The 26,750-nt window shown below is 40.4% G+C and overlaps 1 protein-coding gene, 1 non-coding gene and 1 pseudogene across 5 annotated transcripts in view; 1 reads left to right on the top strand and 2 right to left on the bottom strand.

The window, feature by feature from the left end:
* Nucleotides 1-26,750, bottom strand: part of DMXL1 (Dmx like 1) — a 187,131-nt gene that overhangs the window by 108,066 nt on the left and 52,315 nt on the right. For all 4 annotated transcript variants that reach the window (XM_055387254.2, XM_055387255.2, XM_019028210.3 and 1 more), the window contains exons 9-13: nt 25,587-25,755; nt 11,457-11,669; nt 7,508-7,761; nt 6,715-7,399; nt 6,504-6,625 (exon numbers count right to left, since the gene is read on the bottom strand). In XM_055387254.2, coding sequence (XP_055243229.2) covers nt 6,504-6,625; nt 6,715-7,399; nt 7,508-7,761; nt 11,457-11,669; nt 25,587-25,755 — 1,443 coding nt within the window. The remainder of the gene's footprint in view (nt 1-6,503; nt 6,626-6,714; nt 7,400-7,507; nt 7,762-11,456; nt 11,670-25,586; nt 25,756-26,750) is intronic.
* Nucleotides 1,926-2,032, bottom strand: LOC115934734 (U6 spliceosomal RNA). The gene has a single exon (XR_004070497.1). It is a non-coding gene; the product is annotated as a U6 spliceosomal RNA (small nuclear RNA).
* LOC101127497 (septin-7-like) lies at nt 12,430-14,100 on the top strand (annotated as a pseudogene).

Below are 26,750 nucleotides of genomic sequence, written 5' to 3'. Positions count from 1 at the left end.
CGTGCTGCTGGATTTGGCTTGCCAGTATTTTGTCAAGGATTTTTGCATTGATATTCATAGAGGATATTGGGCTAAAGTTTTCTTTTTGTGTGTGTGTGTCTGCCAGGTTTTGGTATCAGGATAATGCTGGCCTCAAAAAATTAGTTGGGGAGGAGTCCCTCCTCCTCAATTTTTTGGAATAGTTTCAGTAGGAATGGTACCAGCTCTTCTTTGTGCATCTGGTGGAATTCAGCTATGAATCCCTCAGATCCTGGGTTTTTCAGTTGGTAGGCTATTTATTACTGACTCAATTTCGGAGCTCGTATTAGTCTGTTTAGGGAATCAATTTCTCCCTGGTTCAGTCTTAGGAGGGGGTATATGTCCAGGAATTTATCCATTCCTTGTAGGTTTTGTAGTCTGTGTGCACAGAGGTGTTCGTAGTAGTTTCTGATTATTGTTTTTATTTCTGTAGAGTCAGTGGTTAACATCCCCTTGGTAATTTCTAATTGGGTTTATTTGGATTTTCTATTGGCTTAGTTAGCAACGTACTTATCTTATTAATCTTTTCAAACAGCCATTTTCTGGAATTGTTGATCTTTTGAATGGTATTTTGTGTTTCGATTTCCTTCAGTTCATCTCTGATTTTGATTATTGCTTATCTTCTGCTAGCTTTGGGGTTGATTTGTTTTTCCTTCTCTAGTTCTTTCAGTAGTGATGTTAGGTTATTAGTTTGAGATCTTTCTGACTTTTTGATGTGGGCATTTAGTACTATAAATTTCCATCTTAACACTGCCTTAGTTGTGTCCCAGAGATTCTGGCATGTTATATCTTTATTCGCATTACTTTCAGAGAACTTCTTGGTTTCTGTCTTAATTTCACTATTTACCCAAAAGTCATTCAGGAGCATGTTTTTAATATCCATGTAATTGACTGGTTTAAGCTATTTTTTAAATCCTGACTTCTATTTTTATTGCACTGTGGTCCAACAGTGTGTTTGGTATCATTTTGGTTCTTCTGCATTTGCTGAGGATTGTTTTATGTCCAATTATGTGGTCCAATTTAGAGTATGTGGCATGTGGCAATGAGAGGAATATATATTTTGTTGTTTTGGGTGGAGAGTTCTGCAGCAGTCTGTCAGATACATTTGGTCCAATGTTGAGTTCAGGTCCAGAATATCTCTGTTACTTTTCTGCCTCGATGAGCTGTCTAATACTGACATTGAAGTGTTGAAGTCTCCCACTATTATTGTGTGGGACTCTATGTCTCTTTGTAGGTTTCTAAGAAGTTGTTTTATGAATCTGGGTGCTCCTGTGTTGGTTGCATATACATTTACCATAGTTAGGCCTTCTTGTTGAATTGAACCCTTTACCATTGTGTAATGCCCTTCTTTGTCTTTTTCTAATCTTTGTTGGTTCAGAGTCTGCTTTGTCTGAAATCAGGATGGCAACCCGGCTTCTTTCTGATTTCCATTTACTTGGTAGATTTTTCTCCATCCCTTTATTTTGAGCCTATGGGTGTCATTACATGTGAGAGGGGTCTCTTGAAGACCACATACCATTGTTTTTTTAAATCCAGTGTGCCACTCTATACCTTTTACGCGGGGCATTAAGCCTGTTTACATTCAAGGTTAGCACTGACATGTGTGGATCTGATTGTGTTATTGTATTGTTAGCTGGTTACTATGCTGGCTTGTTTGTGTGGTTGCTTTATAGTGTTACTGGTCTGTGTATTTAAGTGTATTTTTATATTAGGTGGTAGTGATCTTTCCATTCAATATTTAGTACTCCCTTCAAGACCTCTTGTAAGGCAAACTCCCTCAACATTTATCTAAAAAGGATCTTATTTCTTCTTCACTTAGGAAGCTTAGTTTGACTAGATATGAAATTCTTGGTTGAAGACTTTTTTTTCTTTAAGGATGTTGAATATAGGTCCCCAGTCTCTTCTGAAGAAATATGGAACACTTCACAAATTTGCATGTCATCCTTGCACAGGAGCCATGCTCATCTTCTCAGTATTATTCCAATTTCAGTTTATGTGCTGCTGAAGTGAGCACACATTCAATCTATTACTTCTTAAGATGGTGTCCCTCTCTGTCACCCAAGGCTGGAGTGCAGTGGTGTCATCTTGGCTCACTGCAACCTCTGCCTCCCAGGTTCAAGCGATTCTCCTGCCTCAGCCTCCCAGGTAGCTGAGACTACAGGTTCCTGCCACCACATCTGGCTAATTTTTATATTTTTAATAGATGGGGTTTCACCATGTTGGCCAAGCTGGTCTCAAACTTCTGACCTCATGTGATCCACCTGCCATGGCCTCCAAAAGTGCTGGGACTACAGGCATGAGCCATCGCTCCTGGCTTAACACTTCTGTTTTCTAACTATAGTCTCACCCTTGACAATCTCATCCACTTCCACAACTTCAAATTTATATGCTGACAACTACCGTATATTTTCAGGCCAGACCTCTCTCTGAACTCCAGATACTAACCTACTATGTCTTTTGGATGTCAAACAGGCATCTCAAAATTAACATGACCAAAGCCAGACTCTTGAATTTCCCTGCCCCTCAAAACCTGCTACTTCTACATTCTTCCACATCTCAATTCACAGCAATTCTATTCTTCCTAATATTCAATCACAAACCTTGGGAGTCCTCTTTTTTTCTCACACACATACCGCATCCAGTCCATTCATAGCTATTCAATGTTCTAAACAACATCTTGAATTTGGCCATTTTTATCATCTCTGCCATTACCACTTGCTATATTCTAAGCTCTTTTTTTCCCTCTCCTGGACTACTGTAATTGGTTCCTAAATTGGTCTCTCTGGATCTACTTCCGCATCCCACGTCTAATCTATATAGCCACCAGAGGAATCGTTTAAAACCTAAATCATTTCATACCTCTTCTATAGTTTCCATGTTATTCAGAGTAAAAGCTGAAGTTACCACAATGGCCTATCAGGCTTCATATGACCTGGCCAGGCTAACTTTCTGACTTTATCCCTGACTATTTTCCACCTCACATGCTCTGCTCCAGCCACAGTGGCCTTCTTGCTGTTCCTTTACATACCGTATTAGTCCATTTTCATACTGCTATAAATAAATACCTGAGACTGGGTAATTTTAACAGACTCACAGTTCTGCATGGCAGGGGAGCCCTCAGGAAACTTACAATCATGGCGGAAGATGAAGGAGAAGCAAGCACCTTCTTCACAAGGTGGCAGGAAAGAAAGCATGCAGGGGAAACTGACACTTTTTAAACCATGAGATCTTGTGAGAACTTGCTCACTATAATGCAAACAACATAAGGGAAATGGCCACCATGTTCCTATCACCTCCCACCAGGTGCCTCCCTTGACATGTGGCAATTATAATTCGAGATGAGATTTGGGTGAACACACAGCAATAAACCATATCAATCCACCCAAGCCCCTCCCAAATCCCCTTTTCACATTTCAAAACCAATCATGCCTTCCCAATAGTTCCCCAAAGTCTTAACTCCTTACAGCATTAACCCAAAAGTCCAAGTCCAAAGTATCATCTGAGACAAGGGAACTCCCTTCTGCCTACGAGCCTGTAAAATCAAAAGCAAGTTGGTTACTTCCAAGATACAATGGGAGCACAGGCATTGGGTAAATGTTCTGTTCCAAATAGAAGAAACTGGCCAAAACAAAGGGGCCATAGGCTCCATGCAAGTCTGAAACCTGGCCAGGCAGTCATTAAATCTTAAGCTCCAAAATCTCCTTTGACTACATGTCTTGCATCCAGGGCACACTGACACAGGGGTGGGTTCCCACGGCCTTGGGAAGCTCTGCCCCTGTGGCTCTGCAGGGTACAGTGCCTGTGGCTGCTTTCACAGGCTAGTGTTGAGTGCTTATGGCTTTTCCAGGCACATGGTGCAAACTGTCAGTGGATCTACCTTTTTGGGGTCTGGAGGATGATGGTGGCCCTCTTCTCCCAGTTCCATGAGGCCCCAGTGGGGACTCTGTGGGACGCTCCAACTCCACATTCTCCCTCTGCATTGCCCTAGTAGAAGTTTTCCATGAGGGCTTCGCCCCTGCCGCAGACCTCTGCCTGAACATCCAGGTGTTTCCATACATCCTCTGAAATCTAGGTGGTTGCTGCCAAGCCTCAACTCTCATCTTCTGCATACCCACAGGCCCAATACCATGTGGCAGCTGCCAAGGCTTGGGGCTTGCACTCTCTGAAGCAACAGCCAGAGCTGTACCATAGCCCCTTTTAGCCATGGCTGGAGCTAGAGCAGCTGGGAGGCAGGGCACTGAATCCCAAGGCTGCACAGAGCAGCTGGGCCCTGGGCCTGGCCCATGAAACCATTTTCCCGCCTAGGCCTCTGGACCTCTGATGGGAGGGGCTGCCATGAAGATCTTTGACATGTCCCAGAGACATTTTCCCCATTGCCTTGGCTATTAACATTCAGCTCCTGGTTATTTATGCAAATTTCTGTAGCCCTTGAATTCTTCTCCAGGAATGAGTTTTTCTTTTCTACCACATGGTCAGGCTGCATATTTTCTAAGCCTTTATGCTCTGCTTCCCTTTTAAACGTAAGTTAACATAAATTTCAATTTCAAACCATCTCTTTGTAAACACATATAACTGAATGCATTCAGAATAAGCCAGGTGACCTCTTGAATGCTTTGCTGCTTAGAAATTTCTTCTGCCAGATAACCTAAATCATCTCTCAAGTTCAAAGTTCCACAGATCTCTAGAGCAGGGCCAAAATGCAACCAGTCTCTTTGCTAAAGCATTAACATGAGTGATCTTTGCTCCAGATCCCAGTAAGTTCGTCATCTCCATCAGAGACTACCTCAGCCGGGACTTCATTGTCCGTATCACTATCAGCATTTTGGTCAAAACCATTCAACAAGTCTCTAGGAAGTTCCAAACTTTCCCACATCTTCCTGTCTTCTTCTGAGCCCTCCAAACTATTCCAACCTCTGCCTGTTACCCAGTTCCAACGCCGCTTCCACATTTTGGGTTATCCTTATAGCAGTGCCCCACTACTGGTACCAATTATCTGTATTAGGCTGTTTTTACACTCTATGAAGAAATACCTGAGACTGGGTAATTTATAAATAAGTTTAATTGATTCATAATTCTACATGGCTGAGGAGGCCTCAGGACTTACAATCATGGCAGAAGGCAAAGGAGAAGCAAGCACCTTCTTCACAGGTGTCAGGAGAGGGCACGTGCACAGGGGAAACTGCCACTTTTAAGATATCAGATCTTGTGAGAACTCCCTCACTATCATGAGAACAGGATGGGAGAACTGCCCCCATGATCCAATCACCTCCCACCAGGTCCCTCCCTCAACACGTGGGAAGTATAATTCAAGATGAGATCTGGGTGGGACACAGAGCCAAACCTTATCACATACCAAACATGCTCCGGCCTTGGGATCTCTGAACTGGCTGTCCGTTTTCCCAAATCACATTCTCTTTAATAAATATCTACATATCTAGTTCCCCCATCTCCTTCAGATCTTTACTCAAATAGTACTTTTTCTGTGAAATTTTCCCTGACCAGCAACTTACTTGGCAATTCCTAATTCTTCTGCAACACTGTTTCTATCCATAGTATTTTTAATTAATATATTTTTATCTGTTTTCTTCCTATCTCCCTTCACCCGAATATAAGCTCTATGATACAAATTTTTACCTGTTTTCTTCACATCTAAATTGCCATTACTTAAAAATGCCTGATAAATAGAAGACCCCCCCCCCCCAAAATATATACATTTCTACTGTAATACTATATACATGCTTTGGAAAACCTTGTGTTCTGCAAAATTATGCATTAAAATTAACTTAGAGAAAAAAACAGGATTGGAACAGATCACTGACATTTATGCAACTCTGTAAGCCGAGCATTAACAAATACATTAATGGGTAGTCAGGGAGATGGCTTGAATCTCCTAAATAGAAAGCTTGGTACAGCTGAAGGCTGCCTCTGGGGATACCAAAGGAAAAATCGCCAAAACCAGAAGTGGAAATGCTTGCTTGTTGGATGTTCCAAGACAATGCAGTTAGAAGGTTGTTATTAGGTGGGTATGAGAACAAATGTGGCCTGTCATAAGGCAAAAGCCTTACAACAATACTGAAAGAACTCTTGTCTGAACTGTAACCAAGCTAAGGGCTCTTTCTTTTCATGTTTAAGATTAAAATTCTATTCCTGTTGTTCCAGCTCCTCCTGCCTATAAAATAATTGCAGGGAGGCCGATATAACTTCTACATTATACTGTCAGTAGTCCTCATTTATCTATGAGTAAAGAAGTGTTACAGAAACATATTACAGGAGACGAGACTCTTTCAAAGAGTGAAAGAAATGGTTTCCTTTTAAAGGAGCTTTAAATCATTACAAGAGTACAACACAAATGTGAAAAAAATAAAACAAAGATACAAATGCTTATTACAAATTATAGGTCACAATTGTAGAACATGCCCAATAAATATAAACTATCTAAAAACACAATATTATATACTTAAGCTGTTTTAAAAGACATTACTTACAGAAATTTCAGGGTTAGAAAGCTCAGATAAAAGTTTCTTAGCATCAATAACTGCTTCATATAATCTCAGATATTGTCCATCACTGGCTACAAAGCATGCACTAGGAGAGTTGCAGTATGCACCTAGAAAGTATTTACAAATATTAAAATTTCACCCTTTGATGATAATGTCAGCAAATCTAAATTACTGTAATAAAAACCAGAATACTTACCCAGACAATAACTGGGTATAAGAGTGGGCAGCCATGCCACATTGGAAAAGGCAGAAACATGAAGAGAATTAATCCGGGCAAGCTCAGAAACTCCTCCAGAAAAAGACAATGGCCCAACTGGGTCAACCCTCCACAGAATAAGCTCACTGTAAACTGCACTGGGATCCTGAAATGCCACGTCAACAGTGCTTTTATTTTGTTGTGTCAAAGAGCATTCTTCAATATTTAGAGCATCAAAAGGTTGCTTTGGGTTATCAACATCTGGTGTCCTTAATGCATTATGGTGTGATGTTGTCAGCAATAATGGTAATACTGAGTGGCAAGCTAAATCATTAAGATGAAAACGATGACCACAATATCTGGATTTGTGGGAAATACTGAGAACAGTAGAAAAAGCAGATTCCTCGGCAAAACTGACCAGCCACTGATTCAGAGAACCATCAGCGTGTTTTGATATCATCATAACATTAGGCGTAAAAATACTTAATTTTAAACTATTAGATGATTTATTGTGACCAGAAGAAATAAGCATTGATGTGGAACGGGTGAGGCCAGAAGGTTTTTGTTTCCCCTGCTGAATAGCCAAGTCAACATTCTTGGTACAGGCATACATCATTATGCTTTTACAGAGAGAGTTTGCATCACCTGTGGGGAAAGCTACTGGAATTCTGGAAACAAAGGACACCTAGAATTAAGAAAGCAAGTGTTAGAACATATAAAATTACATAAAGAGGTATTAGAAAACAGTACCCACATAAACAAGGAAGTAGCTCTCCAGAAATAACAGTAGTACCTGTACTTGACGAAACATACCAGGCTGGTATTCATCCAGCCAATCCACATGCCAAACTAGCAAAGAACCATCCATGGGATGAATACTAAATAGCATATCTGCATTTTTACTCCATTCAGACAGAAGTACTTCAATCTGATGATCAATGGCAGCTGACGATAATGATGTAAAACTTGAGTTTGGTACCATTTTATCACAGCCTAATTCCTTCTTTTCGGGATTTATTTTCAGATCATCAACAACATCATCCGTTTCTATAAGCAAAAGAGTTCATGAACCAAGTAAATACAAACAGGTTATTACTATAAATTAAGAATTACCGAGCTTCTGGATAGCTGAATACATGGAGATCTCACGCCTAAGGAGAGCATGGAAGCTCCGTACCCCTTCCGCCACACCTCACCCTACACATCTCTTTATCCGTATTCTTTGCAATATACTTTAAGTAAACCAGTAAATGTAATGCTTAATGATAATGCTCCAGAGCATACTTTGAGATCTAGTTTCTTATCTACTTTTGCCCTTGCACAGATGAAAGGAGAAAACTTGGACTTTCAAAAAATAAAAGTATCATTTGTTACCATAACACCTACCAAGTAGTTCAAATTAATCGTTTACCTTCGGTGGTGAGTTTCATAGCCAGCAGCATTGCCAATATAGGACTAAATGTCAACCCAGAAAAGGGACTTGCTCCATTTTTTTTTTTTTTTTTGAGACGGAGTCTTACTCTTGCCCAAGCTGGAGTACAGTGGCGTGATCTCAGCTCACTGCAACCTCTGCTGCCCGGGTCCAAGCAATTCCGCCTCAGCCTCCCAAGTAGCTGGGATTACAGGTGCCTGCCACTGCGCTCGGCTAATTTTTGTATTTTTTAGTAGAGATGGGGTTTCACCATCTTGGTCAAGCTGGTCTTGAACTCCTGACCTCGTGATCCACCTGCCTCGGCCTCCCAAAGTACTGGCATTACAGGCGTGAGCCACTGCGCCCGGCCAAGTTATGTAAGTTTCTTAATCTGACAGTGGTATATGCACCTTATCTTCATTATAACAACATAAAATCAATCCAGCAATCTATAGATGACAATAATACTTTTATTAAACATGTGCTCAAGAAAGGGGCCTCTTTCGCCACCTTATAATAATAAAGAGCCTATAGACATAATTTATAGCCAGATCAATTGTTACATATTCTAGTGTAGAGCCTTTTCTTATTTAGTGAGATCTGGGGATATCACCAGAATGGTTCAATCTATCACAGCCCCCAAACAGTCCAGTCATCAAATATGAATGAGATTCTATTTAGTGGATCAGCATCAAACTGGTACTTTGATCCCCTTGAGCCATTAAGTATTGTACAATATGCCCAGATCTGCATAATGAAGAAGACTCTTTTTATTTTGAAGAAGTATATATTTTTCTTCAGATTATGTTTTATCTCTTTGCCTTGAGTGTGAGGAACATAAAATGCCTTAGCAAAAGTAATACAATTAGTACAAACACACACACAAATAACTTTATAAATGGATTCAAGATGAAAAACGTAACAGTTTTCTTATTAATAAGAAATGGGCTCTGCATTAAAAGTAACTTTGCACCAGGAATATAAGGTCACTGAAGTTCACTGAGTAATCAGTAGCCATACAGGACTGAGTCAGTGGATTACTGGTAGAAGACCTAATATTAAACTGGAAAATAAGTAAACTGGCTTCTCAATGCAGATGTTCTATATTTAACCACTCAGTTAACCTTTAGTAACACACACTACTTTTCTGGACCTCAGTTTTGCTCATGGTAAAAAGAAGGAATTGGAATTGGAACTAAAATTGGGACTGAGTTTTTAAAATACATTATTTGAGTGTAATTTGTACTTTATCTCTAAAGTACCAGGTTTATCCAAACCTCAGTATGCTACATTAGTTATCCTCTAGGTGTATGGACTTGTAACTGGTATGGCATCTTAAAGAAACCATTTCAAGGGAATGCATTTATGGTGCCAATTTCCAGGTTTCCTTCAACACCTTAGTAATAAAAAATAAACTGTGTATCAACTTATCAATACAGGTAAATATATATATTCTTTCCTCTTTCAAAAATCCCAGTCCCCTCCCCCTCCCCCAATTCCTGGTTAGCAATATAGAGCCTTTCTCTGAAGAGATATATTTTTCTTAAGTTTTGACTGTTTACCAGATTTAAAAAGTAAGTCAAGATATACAAATCAATAAGAAAAAAAAAACTCAGCAGGAAATTAGATAAAGGGTATTAAAAGGCAAGCCACAGAAGGGCAAAAATATAATAAAAGATATTCTGCTTACTTTGCATCAAGAAAATGCAAAGTAAAACAAGATGTCCATTGTCCCGTTATCAACTGGCAAAAAAAAAAAAAAAAAAGTAATATAATGAAAACATCCAGTGTTGATAAGGATGTAAAGCATATATTTAGATACACTTAGAGGAAGTATAAACTGGTAAAACATTTCTGGAGGGCAATTTGTCAGAAGTTATTGATATTTAAAATTGCTACACGCCCTGGAAATTCCCCATCTAGAAATCAAGATTATAGAAAAACTCACACAAAAAAGAAAAAGACAAGTCATTGTACCTAGAATAATGAAAAACAATTTAAATTAATTTAAATGTCTATCAATAGAAGACCTGTTAGACATTTCTCTTAGACATGGAATACTCAGCAGCCGTTAAATACAATGATATGAAAAACTGCCCATTACTGACTGAATTAAAACAAAGCACAGGCCGAGCATGGTGTCTCACGCCTGTAATCCCAGCACTTTGGGAGGCCCAGGTGGATGGATCACCTGAGGTCAGGAGTTCGAGACCAGTCTGACTAACATGGTGAAACCCTGTCTTGACTAAAAATAAAAAAATTAGCCAGGTGTAGTGGCGGATGCCTGTAATCCTAGCTACTCGGGAGGCTGAGGCAGGAGAATTGCTTGAACCCGGGAGGTAGAGGCTGCAGTGAGCCAAGATTGTGCCACTGCACTCCAGCCTGGGTGACAGAGCAAGACCCCATCAAAAAAAAAAAAAACACAAAGTGCAGAACATAATTTCTGTATAAAAATGAACACCCACAGTACAACTTTTAAGTGTCTGTATTTAGATGTTTGTATGAGCATAAGCAAAGAATCAAACTGGAAGGATACTTATCAAACTTAACAATGTGGAAACTTTATAACTATCTGTGTACCTGTTTGATTTTTCTTACCTAATGATCATAAACAATCTTGAAATTAAAAATTAAACAAATTAAAACAAAACTTTAAAAAAAAAACCAAACACATTTATGAACCACAGACTGTCACAGAGATGGCTAGCTGCCCACCACAGTTTCTTACTTTCCATTTCTCAGTATATAAAGGCTACAAAGTCAGGAACTACACAGGCCCTGTGAATTCCAGCTGAATGTTCTTGCCAGCTGAATGACAGTGTAAGTGATATGCGTCAATCAAGGTAGCTGAAAAATAGCTATGCTTTCTTTTTCTCTACCTCTCTCTCTATACCAACTGAAGGCCAAAGGCAGAGAAATTTAATGTCCTAGTTTCAATGCTTCTCAAACTTTAATGTACATACAAATCACCTGGAAATTTCATTAAATTGCAGATTCTGGTTTGGTGGGTCTGCGTGGACCTTGAGACATGCATTCTAACAAGCTCCTGGGTAACACCAATGCTGCTAGTCTACAGATAGTCCTTTATATAGGAAAGTCCTAAGGGCTAACAAAACCAGAAGAATGAGAACCCCCAGTCCTTAAATAACCATGTGGAAGAAAGCTACCTATAACAGAAATATCTACATTAGATTATTAAATGAGCTAGTCCATGTTTGGATCATGTCACTGCAATTTTGAAGTTTATTACAAGTAGCTAGATTTACCCTAATATGAAAATGTTTGCTATTTTGAACAAAACTTTAAATTTTCTTTCCTCTTAAAGTTTTACCTTCATCAGATTTTACATCTGCCTGATTAGAATCTTCTACATTGGCCTCAGAAGATGGTTGTTCAAAACTTTTTCTAAGTTGCTGTAAAAAAACTTCCATGGACAAAGTAAAATGCAGTTCTTTATTGTTTAACCAGTGTACAACAAAAGGTCCGGTCTTCTCTTCATTTTCATTTAGACTCAGAGATGTAATAGATGGAAGAAGTGGAATGTCTATAAGAGAAAAAAAAGATAAAATTAAAATTTTTACCTTCTAGCATATAAAACATCCATGTTTCATATTTTTATTACTATTACATTTATATTTTGTTTGCCTGAAAGTCTTTCTCTTTCACTTTTTATTTTGAGATTTTGTTTTTTTGAGACAGAGTTTCGCTCTGTTGCCAGGCTGGAGTGCACTGGTGTGATCTTGGCTTACTGCAAACTCCCTGGTTCAAGCCATTCTCCTGCCTCAGCCTCCCGAGTAGCTGTGATTACAGGCACACGCCACCACGCCCAGCTAATTTTTGTATTTTCAGTAGAGACAGGGTTTCACCACGCTGGCCAAGATGGTCTCGATCTCCCAACCTCGTGATCCACCTGCCTCAGCCTCCCAAAGTGCTGGGATTACAGACGTGAGCCACCGTGCCTGGCCTATTTTAAGATTTTTTAAATACTATTTTTTAGAGTAGTTTTAAGTTCACAGCAAAATTCAAAGGTACAGCCATATTCCCCATCCTACATATGCATAGCCTCCCACATTATCAACATCCACTACCAAAAGTGGTACATTTATTACAATTGATGAATCTACACTGACACATCACTTTCACCCAACGTCTATAGTTTACCTTAGGGTTCATTCTTGGTGTTGTACATTCTACGGGTCTGAACAAATTTATAATATTTCATTTATCTTTAAATCTCTGGAACACATTTTATTCAACCTCTAAATAAGATTTCCAGCTGGGGCTAGTCATGGAGTGGGGAGGGTATGTCAGTCAGCAAGAGATCTGCTGCTGAGGAGAGAAGCATCAACAGCAGCATGGTAGCTCAACAGAAGAACCCTGAAGTCTATGTGGGATTTTCCAATCTCCCAAATCAAATATGCAGAAAATCAGTGAAGAGAGGGTTGGAATTCATACTTATGGCAGTGGGGAAAGCTGGATTCGGAAACTTTACATTAATCAACTCATTATTCCTCACTCTGTATTCTCCAGAGTATCCAGATCCTTCTCATAGAATTAAAAAGACCGTGCAGGTGGAACTATGCAAAGTTTTAATCAAAAAAGGTGGTGTTCAGTTGCTGCTCACAAGAGTTGATATCCCATGATTTAGAGTTGCAATGGGTAATAGTAATTGTTGGTTACTGACTACACTGATAGTAAATTGAGGACCACCTAAATGGAGAATCATGATAAAACAGATGTCAGATGCCGGATAACAGGGTGCAGTGTTGTTTATACTTCATTTCTCCTTCAGGACATGGACTTAAACCATTGGATACTAAGTTTATGAAGCTTTTGCTTGAAAAAGTGAATATCATTCCCACTTACTGCCAAAGCAGACATGCTGATACCAGAGAAATGCCAATAGTTTAAAAACAGATAATGAAAGAAATCTAAGAACATTAAATATATGAATTTCCAAAAACACATGATGAAGAAAATAACTTGTTAAAAAGATAAAGGACTGGCTGGGCGCAGCAGCTCATGTCTGTAATCCCAGCACTCTGGGAGGCCAGAGCAGGCAAATCACTTGAGGCCAGGAGTTTGAGACCAGCCTGGTCAACACGACGAAACCCCATCTCTACTAAAAATACAAAAATTAGCCAGGCATGGTGGCATGTGCCTGTAATCCCAATTACTTGGGAGGCTGAGTCACAATAATCACTTGAAGCCAGGAGGCAGAAGTTGCAGTGAGCTATCGGTCACTGCACTCCAGATTACCAGACTAAGTAATTCTGTGAGTAATTCGGTAAGTTTAAAGTTGAACTAAAATTCTATCCTGGACAACCAGCTATCACCAGGCTTGCCTGGGTGACAGAGCGAGACTCTGTCTCAAAAAAAAAAAAAAAAAGGATAAAGGACTGTTTACCACTTGCTGTGGTAGCCAATAATACTACCATTGAAGTTAATGGCAAGAGAGTCAGAGGAAGGCATTATCCCTAGGGGTGTTGCTGATGTTGAATATGGTGAGCACTGTAATTTTACAATTCTAAGGAGTATCTTGATAGGAACACACATACAAGACTTGAAAGATGTTCCTGATAATGCCCATTACGAAAACCACGGAAGCAGAAAACTGGCAGCTGACTTAACAATGGAGTTGAAAACAACAAGAATAAAGGGCAGCTTACTAAGAGCCCTCTGGCACAAATGGAAGAGGAAAGAAGACAGCACGTAGCTAAAATGAAGAAGATGGGGACAGAGATGAAGCAGGTGTTCAAGATGAAGGTCAAAAAAAAAAAAGTTCAAAAACTGAAGGACTCTGAAACTGAGCTCCAACGGTGCCAAGAGCAAAAAGGAATTTAAGCACAGCACAAAGAATTAGAGGAAAAACGTCACCAGTTTGAGAAAGAGAAAGCAAACTGAGAAGCTCAACTCAACAACATATTTTAGAACAGAACTCTTCAAGACCCCTGGAAAAGAACAATAGAAAGTGAAGATCTTTCAAAATCTCTATTGACCACCAGTTATGCATTAGCTGCCAACGCCAGCTTGGACATCAGTGTTAGATGAATCTGTCTAATCAATCTTCACCAGTTTTGTCTATAATGATGGATTTTAACAGCAGGACAAAAATTTTTTTTGTTATTATTATTTATGGAGATTATGATGCTTGAATTGTCCACGGTGTTGGGCACTTAGAAAGTAACAGCTCTAAGTACATTTCCTACATTTTCTTTTTTGTCTTTTATTGAATAGATATCCCCAATTTAACGTAAGAGAATATTTTATTGTTATACAGTCATGTCCTGGTGGTATGACTGTTGAGAGGACATTCCAAAATAAAAGGATGCTGCAAGGTTTTCAATGAGGATAAACTGCTATGACGCAAACTTTTTTGAAAATTATAATATAAAGGTTCCATTCAATGCAGCATATACAATAATGTTTTTATTTTATTTTATTTTACCTTATTTTATTTTTGAGACAGAGTTTCACTCTTGCTGCCCAGGCTGGAGGGCAATGGCGCCATCTCAGCTCACTGCAACCTCCGCCTCCCAGGTTCAAGCGATTCTCCTGCCTCAGCCTCCCAAGTAGCTGGGATTACAGGCAGGCACCAACACGCCTGGCTAATTTTGTATTTTTAGCAGAGATGGGGTTTCACCATGTTGGCCAGGCTGGTTTCAAATTCCTGACTTCACCACCGCCTCAGCCTCCCAAAGTGCTGGGATTAGAGACATGAGCCATCGCACCCAGTCAATAACACAATTTAGTCTAACACAGTTGACTCTTCCATTGTTTAAAAACACACATGAAAAAAGGAAAAAAACCTATATGCTTACAGTGCATACAGAGCTTTTTTATAGCAACCTTTGTTTTGGATTTTTTAAATATATATTGGCCAGGCGCGGTGGCTCACGCCAGTATTCCCAATGCTTTGGGAGGCCAAGGTGGGTGGATCACGAGGTCAGGAGATTGAGACGATCACGAGGTCAGGAGATTGAGACCATCCTTGCTAACACAGTGAAACCCCGCCTTTATTAAAAATACAAAAAAGTAGCCAGGAGTGGTGGCGGGCACCTGTAGTCCCAGCTACTTGGGAGGCTGAGGCAGGAGAATGGCATGAACCCGGGAGGTGGAGTTTGCTGTGAGCCGAGATCACACCATTGCACTTCAGCCTGGGCAACAGAGTGAGACTTCGTCTCAAAAATAGTAACAATAATAATAATTATATACATATATACACACAAAATCTTCATTTAGTGCCCTCCTTAGCTAGAATCTCATTAGTAATTCATTTTTGTAACAACATTTAATTTAGATATTTTCCATATAGTGGCCCTGCTAAAATAGAATATAGCATCTTTCTTATGGTAGTAACCAACAAGGAAACTTTCCTTTAACTTCCTTTTTATACTTTCCGTAAGTAGCAGGTGGGGAAATGCATTTATAGATCATTTCTAGGCAAAACTGTAAAGCTAACAAACCAATCTTTTTCTATTTATGCAGTCTAATTCACTAGAAGAGAAAAAAAGTCTTTTTACCCTTGAAGAGAAAAAAGTCACCATTCTGTATTTAGCTATATTCATATATTGTATTTCTCTATTTTTGTTTCTACTGTCAAAAATTCACATAACAATGTTGTGATGTAAAAGAAAAGACTTCCAACATAATGTTTGCCACTATTATTAACGGTAACAGATTTAAACGGTAAATTTAATGTATCTATTGCAAAGGACATTAAATTATATATTCTAGGTCATATAGTATAATTTATTTAACCATAAATGTTTAACAGTGAAAAATATTCACATGATAAAATGTCTATAATTTGTAGCTCTGTTAATAGAAGTATCTTAATTTATAACAAATTTTGGTAACAAGCAAATTTTAAACTGATCCACAATAAAAAAAAAAATGTTGGTTGGGTGCAGTGGCTCACACCTGTAATCCCACCACCTTGGGAGGCCAAGGAAGGCAGATCACGAGGAGGTCAGGAGTTCGAGACCAGCCTGGCCAACATGGTGAAACACCATCTCTACTGAAAATACAAAAATTAGCCAGGCATGGTGGCACGTGCCTGTAATCCCAGCTACTCAGGAGGCTGAGGCAGAAGAATCACTTGAACCCGAGAGGCAGAGGTTGCAGTGAGCCTTGATTATACCACTGCACTCCAGCTTGGCGACAGAGCAAGACTCTGTCTCAAAAAAAAAAAAAAAAAAGTCATCACCATAATGTCAAAGGAACTAGTAACATATGTATCTTAACATCAACAACAACTAGTTTTTACTTAATAGACTAACCTATCAACCTCTTTAATAAGCTAATTCTAAGATGGACTGCTTATTTGTTAGCATTAAGACTGAAGCTGAGGTTCCCTTCTCACGCTCAAGGAAAGCATTCAAGACAGTCACACAGCTAAAAAAGCATTTGTTCCTTGGTCTTTCTTACTTTTTTTTTTTTGAGATGGAGTCTCGCTCTGCCACACAGGGAGCTGGAGTGCAGTAGTGTAATCTCAGCTCACTACAACCTCTGCCTTCCAGGTTCAAGCAATTCTGCCCCAGCTTCCCAAGTAGCTGGGACTACAGGTGCCTGCCACCACACCCAGCTAATTTTTTTTTTTTTTTATTTTTGGTAGAGACGGGGTTTTACCATGTTAGCCAGGCTGGTCTTGAACTCCTGGCCTCAGGTGATCTGCCTGCCTCAGCCTCCCAAAGTGTTGGGATTACAGGTATGAGTGACCATGCCCAGCTCCTTGGTGTTACTTTTGATATGAATGTTAAATTGAGTACACTGAAGTACAAATCCAGTGAGTTGCTGCAAATAATCCCTAATTAGAAGTAAGCAAAAATTTAAGTATCACATTAAATCAAAACTGGATCATGTTGGTGTCTGCTAAACTGTAAAGGCTAGAATGAACTCAAGGAGTGTAAACAATTTTCTCCAAAACAAATCTATGTTTTAAAAGAAAGGTAAAGAAAGGCCAGGCACGGTGGCTCCCGCCTGTAATCCCAGCACTTTGGGAGGCAGAGGCAGGCGGATCACAAGGTCAGGAGTTTGAGACCAGCTTGGCCAACATGGTGAAACCTGGTCTCTACCAAAAATATAAAAAATTAGCTGGGCGTGGTGGTGGGTGCCTGTAATCCCAGCTAGTCAGGAGGCTGAGGCAGGAGAATCGCTTGACCCAGGAGGTGGAGGTTGCCATGAGCTGAGATCACACCACTGCACTGCAGCCTGGGAAACAGAGAAAGAGTCCGTCTCAAAAAAAAAAAAGAATATTCCATAATAAACAAAAATTCATCAATAGTTGTTAGTGGCTGTCTTCTAGGGAGAGGGACAAAGCTGGAGGAGAGGTGAAACGAGGCTTTCACTTTTCACTTTTTGTGCAAATAACACCTTATGCAAATATTGCCTTTAATGCTTTCCTCAAGTAATATTCCAGGCTCTACCTTAAATGCTTCAATTGTGACTAGTTTTTATACTCATAAAAATTATTTACTCGGCCGGGCGCGGTGGCTCACGCCTGTAATCCCAGCACTCTGGGAGGCCGAGGTGGGCGGATCACGAGGTCAGGAGATCGAGACCACGGTGAAACCCCATCTCTACTAAAAATACAAAAAAATTAGCCGGGCGCAGTGGCGGGCGCCTGTAGTCCCAGCTACTCGGGAGGCTGAGGCAGGAGAATAGTGTGAACCCGGGAGGCGGAGCTTGCAGTGAGCCGAGATCGCGCCATTGCACTCCAGCCTGGGCGACAGAGCGAGACTCCGTCTCAAAAAAAAAAAAAAAAAAAAAAAAAAAATTATTTACTCGAGGCGGACAGAATGCTTGAGGCCTAGAGTTCAGTATCAGCCTGGCCAACATGGCGAAAACCCGTCTCTATTAAAAATGCCAAAATTAGCCGGGCACGGTGGCACATTCCTGTAACCCAGCTTCTTGGGAGGCTGAGGCATGAGAATCGCTTGACCCTGAGAGATGGAGGTTGCAGTGAGCCAAGATCGCACCACTGCATTCCAGCCTGGGCAATGGAGCAAGACTCTGTCCAAAAAAGGCCGAGTGCAGTGGCTCACACCTGTAATCTCAGCACTTTGGGAGGCTGAGGCACGCGGATCACAAGGTCAGGAGATTGAGACCATCCTGGCTAACACAGTGAAACCCCGTCTCTACTAAAAAATAAAAAAAAATTAGCCCGGCCTGGTGGCAGGTGCCTGTAATACCAGCTACTGACCAGGCTGAGGCAGGAGAATGGTGTGAACCTGGGAGGCTGAGCTTGCAGTGAGCAGAGATTGGCCCACTGCACTCCAGCCTGGGCGACACAGCAAGACTCTGTCTCAAAAAAAAAAAAAAAAAAAAAAAAAAAGGAGGGTTCCAAGATGGCCAAATAGGAACAGCTCCAGTCTATAGCTCCCAGCATGAGCAACACAGAAGATGGGTGATTTCTGCATTTCCAACTGACGTACCGGGTTCATCTCACGGGGGCTTGTCAGACAGTGGGGGCAGGACAATGGGTGCAGCCCACCAAGCGTGAGCCAAAGCAGGGTGAGGCATCGCCTCATCCGGGAAGTGCAAGGGGTCAGGGAATTCCCTTTCCTAGCCAAGGGAAGCCGTGACAGACAGCATCTGGAAAATCGGGTCACTCCCACCTTACTAACACGCTTTTCCAACGGTCTTAGCAAATGGCACACCAGGAGATTATATCCCGCACATGGCTCAGAGGGTACCACGCCCAAGGAGCTTCGCTCATTGCTAGCACAGCAGTCTGAGATCGAACTGCAACGCGGCAGCAAGGCTGGGGGAGGGGCATCGCCATCGCTGAGGCTTGAGTAAGTAAACAAAGCAGCTGGGAAGCACAAACTGGGTGGAGCCCACCTCAGCTCACGGAGGCCTGCCTGCCTCTATAGACTCCACCTCTGGGGGCAGGGCATAGCTGAACAAAAGGCAGCAGAAACCTCTGCAGACTTAAATGTCCCTGTCTGACAGCTTTGAAGAGAGTAATGGTTCTCCCAGCACGGAGTTTAAGATCTGAGAACGGACAGATGGCCTCCTCAAGTGGGTCACTGAACCCTGAGTAGCCTAACTAGGAGACACCACCCAGTAGGGCCAGACTGATACCGCACAGGGCCGGGTACCCCTCTGAGATGAAGATTTCAGAGGAACGATCAGGCAGCAACATTTGCTGTTCAGCAGTACTCGCTGTTCTGCAGCCTTCGCTGCTGATACCCAGGCAAACAGGGTCTGGAGTGGACCTGCAGCAAACTCCAACAGACCTGCAGCTGAGGGTCCTGACTGTTAGAAGGAAAACTAACAAACAGAAAGGACATCCACACCAAAACCCCATCAGTACGTCACCATCATCAAAGACCAAAGGTAGATAAAACCACAAAGATGGGGAAAAAACAGAGCAGAAAAGCTGAAAATTCTAAAAATCAGAGCACCTCTCCCCCTCCAAAGGAATGCAGCTCCTCGCCAGAGGCGCTCTGATTTTTAGAATTTTCAGCTTTTCTGCTCTGTTTTTTCCCCATCTTTGTGGTTTTATCTACCTTGAAAAAAAACGCAACGGAACAAAGCTGGACAGAGAATGACTGACGAGAGAAGGCTTCAGACGATCACAAACCCATCACAAAGAAGTTAAAAACCTTGAAAAAAGATTAGACAAATGGCTAACTAGAATAACCAATGAAGAGAAGTTCTTAAATGACATGATGGAGCTCAAAACCATGGCACGAGAACTACTTGATGAATGCACAAGCTTCAGTAGCCGATTTGATCAACTGGAAGAAAGGGTATCAGTGACTGAAGATCAAATGAATGAAATGAAGTGAGAAGAGAAGTTTAGAAAACAAGAGTAAAAAGAAACGAACAAAGCCTCCAAGAAATATGGGACTATGTGAAACGACCAAATCTATGTCTGACTGCTGTACCTGAAAGTGACGGGGAGAATGGAATCAAGTTGGAAACCACTCTGCAGGATACTATCCAGGAGAACTTCCCAAATCTAGAAAGGCAGGCCAACATTCAGATTCAGGAAATACAGAGAACACCACAAAGATACTCCTCGAGAAGAGCAACCCCAAGACACATAATCATCAGATTCACCGAAGTTGAAATGAAGGAAAAAATGTTAAGGGCAGCCAGAGAGAAAGGTCGGGTTACCCACAAAGGGAAGCCCATCAGACTAACAGCTGATCTCTCGGCAGAAACTCTACAAGCCAGAAGAGAGTGGGGGCCAATATTCAACATTCTTAAAGAAAAGAATTTTCAACACAGAATTTCATATCCAGCCCAACTAAGCTTCATAAGTGAAGGAGAAATAAAATCCTTTACAGACAAGCAAATGCTGAGAGATTTTGTCACCACCAGGCCTGCCCTAAAAGAGCTCCTGAAGGAAGCACTAAACATGGAAAGGAACAACCAGTACCAGCCACTACAAAAACATGCCAAACTGTAAAGACCATCAATGCTAAGAAGAAACTACATCAACTAACAAGCAAAATAACCAGCCAACATCATAATGACAGGATCAAAGTCACACATAACAATATTAACCTTAAATGTAAATGGGCTAAATGCTCCAGTTAAAAGACACAGACTGGCAAATTGCATAAAGAGTCAAGACCCGTGAGTGTGCTATATTCAGGAAACCCATCTCACGTGCAGAGACACACATAGGCACAAAATAAAGGGATGGAGGAGATCTACCAAGCAAATAGAAAACAAAAAAAGGCAGGGGTTGCAATCCCAGTCTCTGATAAAACAGACTTTAAACCAACAAAGATCAAAAGAGACAAAGAAGGCCATTACATAATGGTAAAGGGATCAATTCAACAACAAGAGCTAACTACTCTAAACATATATGCACCCTATACAGGAGCACCCAGATTCATAAAGCAAGTCCTTAGAGACCTACAAAGAGACTTAGACTCCCACACAATAATAATGGGAGACTTTAACACCCCACTGTCAACATTAGACAGATGAATAAGACAGAAAGTTAACAAGGATACCCAGGAATTGAACTCAGCTCTGCACCAAGCGGACCTAACAGACATCTACAGAACTTGCCACCCCAAATCAACAGAATATACATTCTTCTCAGCACCACATCACACTTGTTCCAAAAATGACCACACAGTTGGAAGTAAAGCCCTCCTCTGCAAGTGTAAAAGCACAAAAATTATAACAAACTGTCTCTCAGACCACAGTGCAATCAAACTAGAATTCAGGATTAAGAAATGCACTCAAAACTGCTCAACTACATGGAAACTCAACAACCAGCTCCTGAATGACTACTGGGTACGTAACGAAATGAAGGCACAAAGAAGGATGTTCTTTGAAACCAATGAGAACAAAGACACAACATACCAGAATCTCTGGGACACATTTAAAGCAGTGTGTAGAGGGAAATTTATAGCACTAAATGCCCACAAGAGAAAGCAGGAAAGATCTAAAACTGATATCCTACCATCCCAATTAAAAGAACTAGTGAAGCAAGAGCAAACACATTCAAAAGCTAGCAGAAGGAAATAACTAAGATCAGAGCAGAACTGAAGGAGACAGAGACACAAAAAACCCTTCAAAAATCAATGAATCCAGGAGCTGGTTTTTTGAAAATATCAACAAAATTGATAAACCACTAGCAAGACTAATAAAGAAGAAAAGAGAGAAGAATCAAAGAGACGCAATAAAAAATGATAAAGGGGATATCACCACTGATCCCACAGAAACGCAAACTACCATAAGAGAATACTACAAACACCTCTACACAAATAAACTAGAAAATCTAGAAGAAATGGATAAATTCCTGGACATATACACCCTCCCAAGACTAAACCAGGAAGAAGTTGAATCTCTGAATAGACCAGTAACGGGCTCTGAAATTGAGGCAATAATTAATAGCCTACCGATCAAAAAAAGTCTAGGACCAGACAGATTCAGAGCCGAATTCTACCAGAGGTACAAGGAGGAGCTGGTACCATTCCTTCTGAAGCTATTCCAATTGATAGAAAAAGAGGGAATCCTCCCTAACTCATTTTATGAGGCCAGCATCATCCTGATACCAAAGCCTGGCAGAGACACAACCAAAAAAGAGAATTTTAGACAAATATCCCTGATGAACATTAATGCAAAAATCCTCAATAAAATACTGGCAAACCAAATCCAGCAGCACATCAAAAAGCTTACCCACCACGATCAGGTCAGCTTCATCCCTGGGATGCAAGGCTAGTTCAACATACGCAAATCAATAAATGTAATCCATCACATAAACAGAACCAATGACAAAAACCACATGATTATCTCAATAGATGCAGAAAAGGCCTTTGACAAAATTCAACAGCCCTTCATGCTAAAAACTCTCAACAAATTAGGTATTGATGGGACGTATCTCAAAATAATTAGAGCTATTTATGACAAACCCACAACCGATATCATACTGAATGGACAAAAACTGGAAGCATTCCCTTTGAAAACTGGCACAAGACAGGGATACCCTCTCTCACCACTCCTATTCAACACAGTGTTGGAAGTTCTGGCCAGGGCAATCAGGCAGGAGAAAGAAATAAAGGGTATTCAGTTAGGAAAAGAGGAAGTCAAATTGTCCCTGTTTGCAGATGACATGATTGTATATTTAGAAAACCCATCGTCTCAGCCCAAAATCTCCTTAAGCTGATAAGCAACTTCAGCAAAGTCTCAGGATATAAAATCAATGTGCAAGAATCACAAGCATTCTTATACACCAGTAACAGACTAACAGAGAGCTAAATCATGAGTGAACTCCCATTCACGATTGCTTCAAAGAGAAAAAAATACCTAGGAATCCAACTTACAAAGGATGTGAAGGACCTCTTCAAGGAGAACTACAAACCACTGCTCAATGAAATAAGAGGACACAAACAAACGGAGGAACATTCTATGCTCATGGATAGGAAGAATCAATATCGTGAAAATGGCCATACTGCCCAAGGTAATTTATAGATTCAATGCCATCCCCATCAAGCTACCAATGACTTTCTTCACAGAATTGGAAAAAACTACTTTAAAGTTCATATGGAACCAAAAAAGAGCCGGCATCGCCAAGTCAATCCTAAGCCAAAAGAACAAAGCTGGAGGCATCACGCTATCTGACTTCAAACTATACTACAAGGCTACAGTAACCAAAACAGCATGGTACTGGTACCAAAACAGAGATATAGACCAATGGAACAGAACAGAGCCCTCAGAAATAATACCACACATCTACAACCATCTTATCTTTGACAAACCTGACAAAAACAAGAAATGGGGAAAGGATTCCCTATTTAATAAATGGTGCTGAGAAAACTGGCTAGCCATACGTAGAAAGTTGAAACTGGATCCCTTCCTTACACCTTATACAAAAATTAATTCAGGATGGATTAAAGACTTCAATGTTAGACCTAAAACCATAAAAACCCTAGAAGAAAACCTAGGCAATACCATTCAGGACATAGGCATGGACAAGGCATGTCTAAAACACCAAAAGCAATGGCAACAAAAGACAAAATTGACAAATGGGATCTAATTAAACTAAAGAGCTTCTGCACAGCAAAAGAAACTACCATCAGAGTGAACAGGCAACCTACAGAATGGGAGAAAATGTTTGCAATCTACTCATCTGACAAAGGGCTAATATCCAGACTCTACAAAGAACTCAAATTTACAAGCAAAAAACAAACAACCCCATCAAAAAGTGGCTGAAGGATATGAACAGACACTTCTCAAAAGAAGACATTTATGCAGCCAAAAGACACATGAAAAAATGCTCATCATCACTGGCCATCAGAGAAATGCAAATCAAAACCACAATGAGATACCACCTCACATCAGTTAGAATGGTGATCATTAAAAAGTCAGGAAACAACAGGTGCTGGAGAGGATGTGGAGAAACAGAAACACTTTTACACTGCTGGTGGGAGTGTAAACTAGTTCAACCACTGTGGAAGACAGTGTGGCGATTCCTCGAGGATCTAGAACTAGAAATACCATTTGACCCAGTCATCCCATTACTGGGTATATACCCAAGGGAATATAAATCATGCTGCTATAAAGACACATGCACACGTATGTTTATTGCGGCACTATTCACAATAGCAAAGACTTGGAACCAACCCAAATGTGCAACAATGATAGACTGGATAAAGAAAATGTGGCACATATACACCATGGAATACTATGCAGCCATAAAAAAGGATGAGTTCATGTCCTCTGTGGGGACATGGATGAAGCTGGAAACCATTCTCAGCAAACTATCGCAACGACAAAAAACCAAACACCACATGTTCTCTCTCATAGGTGGGAATTGAACAATGAGAACACTTGGACACAGGAAGGGGAACATCACGTACCGGGGCCTGTTGTGGGGTGGGGCAAGGGGAGAGGGACAGCATTAGGAGGTATACCTAATGTAAATGACAAGTTAATGGGTGCAGCACACCAACATGGCACATGTATACATATGTAACAAACCTGCACGTTGTGCACATGTAACCTAGAACTTAAAGTATAATAAAAAAAATTACTAAAATAATAAGTCCTGGCTAGGTACAGTGGCTCATGCCTGTAATCTCAACACTTTAGGAGGCCAAGGCAGGCGGAACTCTTGAGCCCAGGAGTTCGAGACCAGCCTAGGAACATGGTGAAACTGAGTATCTACTAAAAATACAAACAATTAGCTGGGCATGGTCATATGCACCTATAGTCCCAGCTATTTGGGAGGCTGAGATGTGAGAATCACCTGGCCTTGGGAAGCCAAGGTTGCAGTGAACCATGTTTGTGCCACTGCACTCCAACGTGGGTAATGGGAGTGATTCCTCATCTCAAAAATAATAAGTACTTAAATCTTCAAATTCATAGGCAGACCCAGATATTCTAGATCTCTTAGTCTAATAGTACATATTTGACTACAGAGATAAGTTTCTTAATTCTCCCAGTAATAACTTTTACATATTTCTGCCCTCTTTATGGAATTGGCTCCAAAGATCAAGTACCAAACACAAAGATTTTAAGAACTATACGATAATTATAAAATACTACTTTTAGAGGTTGGGCATGGTGACTCATGCTGGTAATGTCCCAGCATTTTGGGAGGCCAAGGCAAGAAGATTGCTTGAGGCCAAGAGTTTGAGACCAGCCTGGGCAACACAGTAAGACTCCATGCCTATAAAAAATAAAAATTAAAAAAATACAATACTATATCTGTAGTACCAACCTTTATTAAGTAACAGTTCAAATGTCAATTTTTGAATAAACTAATAATGAACTTCAATGCCTTATCAAGATCCTAAATCACAAGTCAAGTCATGGCCTTAAAGGGCAAACAAACAGAAATCAGTGAGCTTGCTACAATGAAAAATAGGCTAAGACAGTCACCTCCAATATTTTACTTATTTGAAAACTAAAAGTATAACTTCGTTGTTATAAAATCAATCTATTCAATTTCAGAAACATGTTTTGAACAATGTTTCATTACCTGTGGCTGGGTTGATGCTGGCTGCAATATGAAAGTGGCAAAGTGCATTGGCATGCAGTGGAGTGTTCCTGTGAACATGATGAGGATCCTGCTGATGTGGTAGATATCCCGTATGTGCTACAAGTGCAAGTGATCTCCTCCGACCTCTACGAAAATGTCTCAGATTTACCTGTGTGAATAGAAACAAAACTATTACCTATATTGTCAAAAGTCATACACGTATAGGTTATATAATGATTGTCAGAAGTTACATACATCCTAGCTCAGAACATTTTACATGTTTTATATGTAAAAACGCCTTTTAACATTTTATATGTAAAAACACCTTTCAATATTTTGGTATAGCAAATTTGAATCCTGAAGAATAAAGTTATGACTTAAAGTACCTGGCTGTTCTCTTAATCCTCACAAAGTGTTTTGCAATTTTTATTAGGCTTATTTTCTTAAAATGTATTTCCTAAAATCAAATGTTAAAAATTTTTTTCCCAATACTACTGTTTGTGACTGATATCTCTACATACACTGTCCTCTTTTGTCTATAGCTAACTCCTTGTGACCACATAGTATTAAATAATATTACCACTGCACATGGGACATTTCATAATTTACAAAGCATTTTCATAGAGATCATCCCATTTAATGCCATGAGGCAGGCAGTGCAAATATTGTTATTCCCATCTTTCATATGATAAAATAGTCTATATAGAACCCAAGATCATCTAGCTAAGAAGAGGCAGGGCAAAAGGTAGAACAAGTCTTCAGACTCCTGGTCAGTAACTTCTTTCAGCTATTACTACATGTAACCATTCTATTTGTTGTTGAATCAATACAGAATTTATTATATTCTGAGGCATCAGAATACTATTCAAATTAGAAAAATAGTTGCTGCATAATCATACAAAGCATTCAAAGATAAATTGTTTCAAAATCACTTCTGTTTTCAGGGCCGGGCATGGTGGCTCACGCCTGTGATCCCAGAACTTTGGGAGGCCAAGGCAGGCAGATCACTTGAGGCCAGGAGTTCGAGACCAACCTGGGTGGGAGGATTACTTGAGCCAACATGGCAAAACCCCATCTCCACTTTAAATACAAAAATTAGCCAGGCGTGGCGGCACACACCTGTAATCCCAGCTACTCGGGAGACTGAGGAGGGAGAACTGCTTG

This window comes from Gorilla gorilla, chromosome 4 (assembly GCF_029281585.2).
Source record: "Gorilla gorilla gorilla isolate KB3781 chromosome 4, NHGRI_mGorGor1-v2.1_pri, whole genome shotgun sequence".
NCBI classification, from domain to species: Eukaryota; Metazoa; Chordata; class Mammalia; order Primates; family Hominidae; genus Gorilla; species Gorilla gorilla.
The sequence above is the reverse complement of the archived record's forward strand: the minus strand, read 5'-3'. Positions and strand labels throughout refer to the sequence as shown.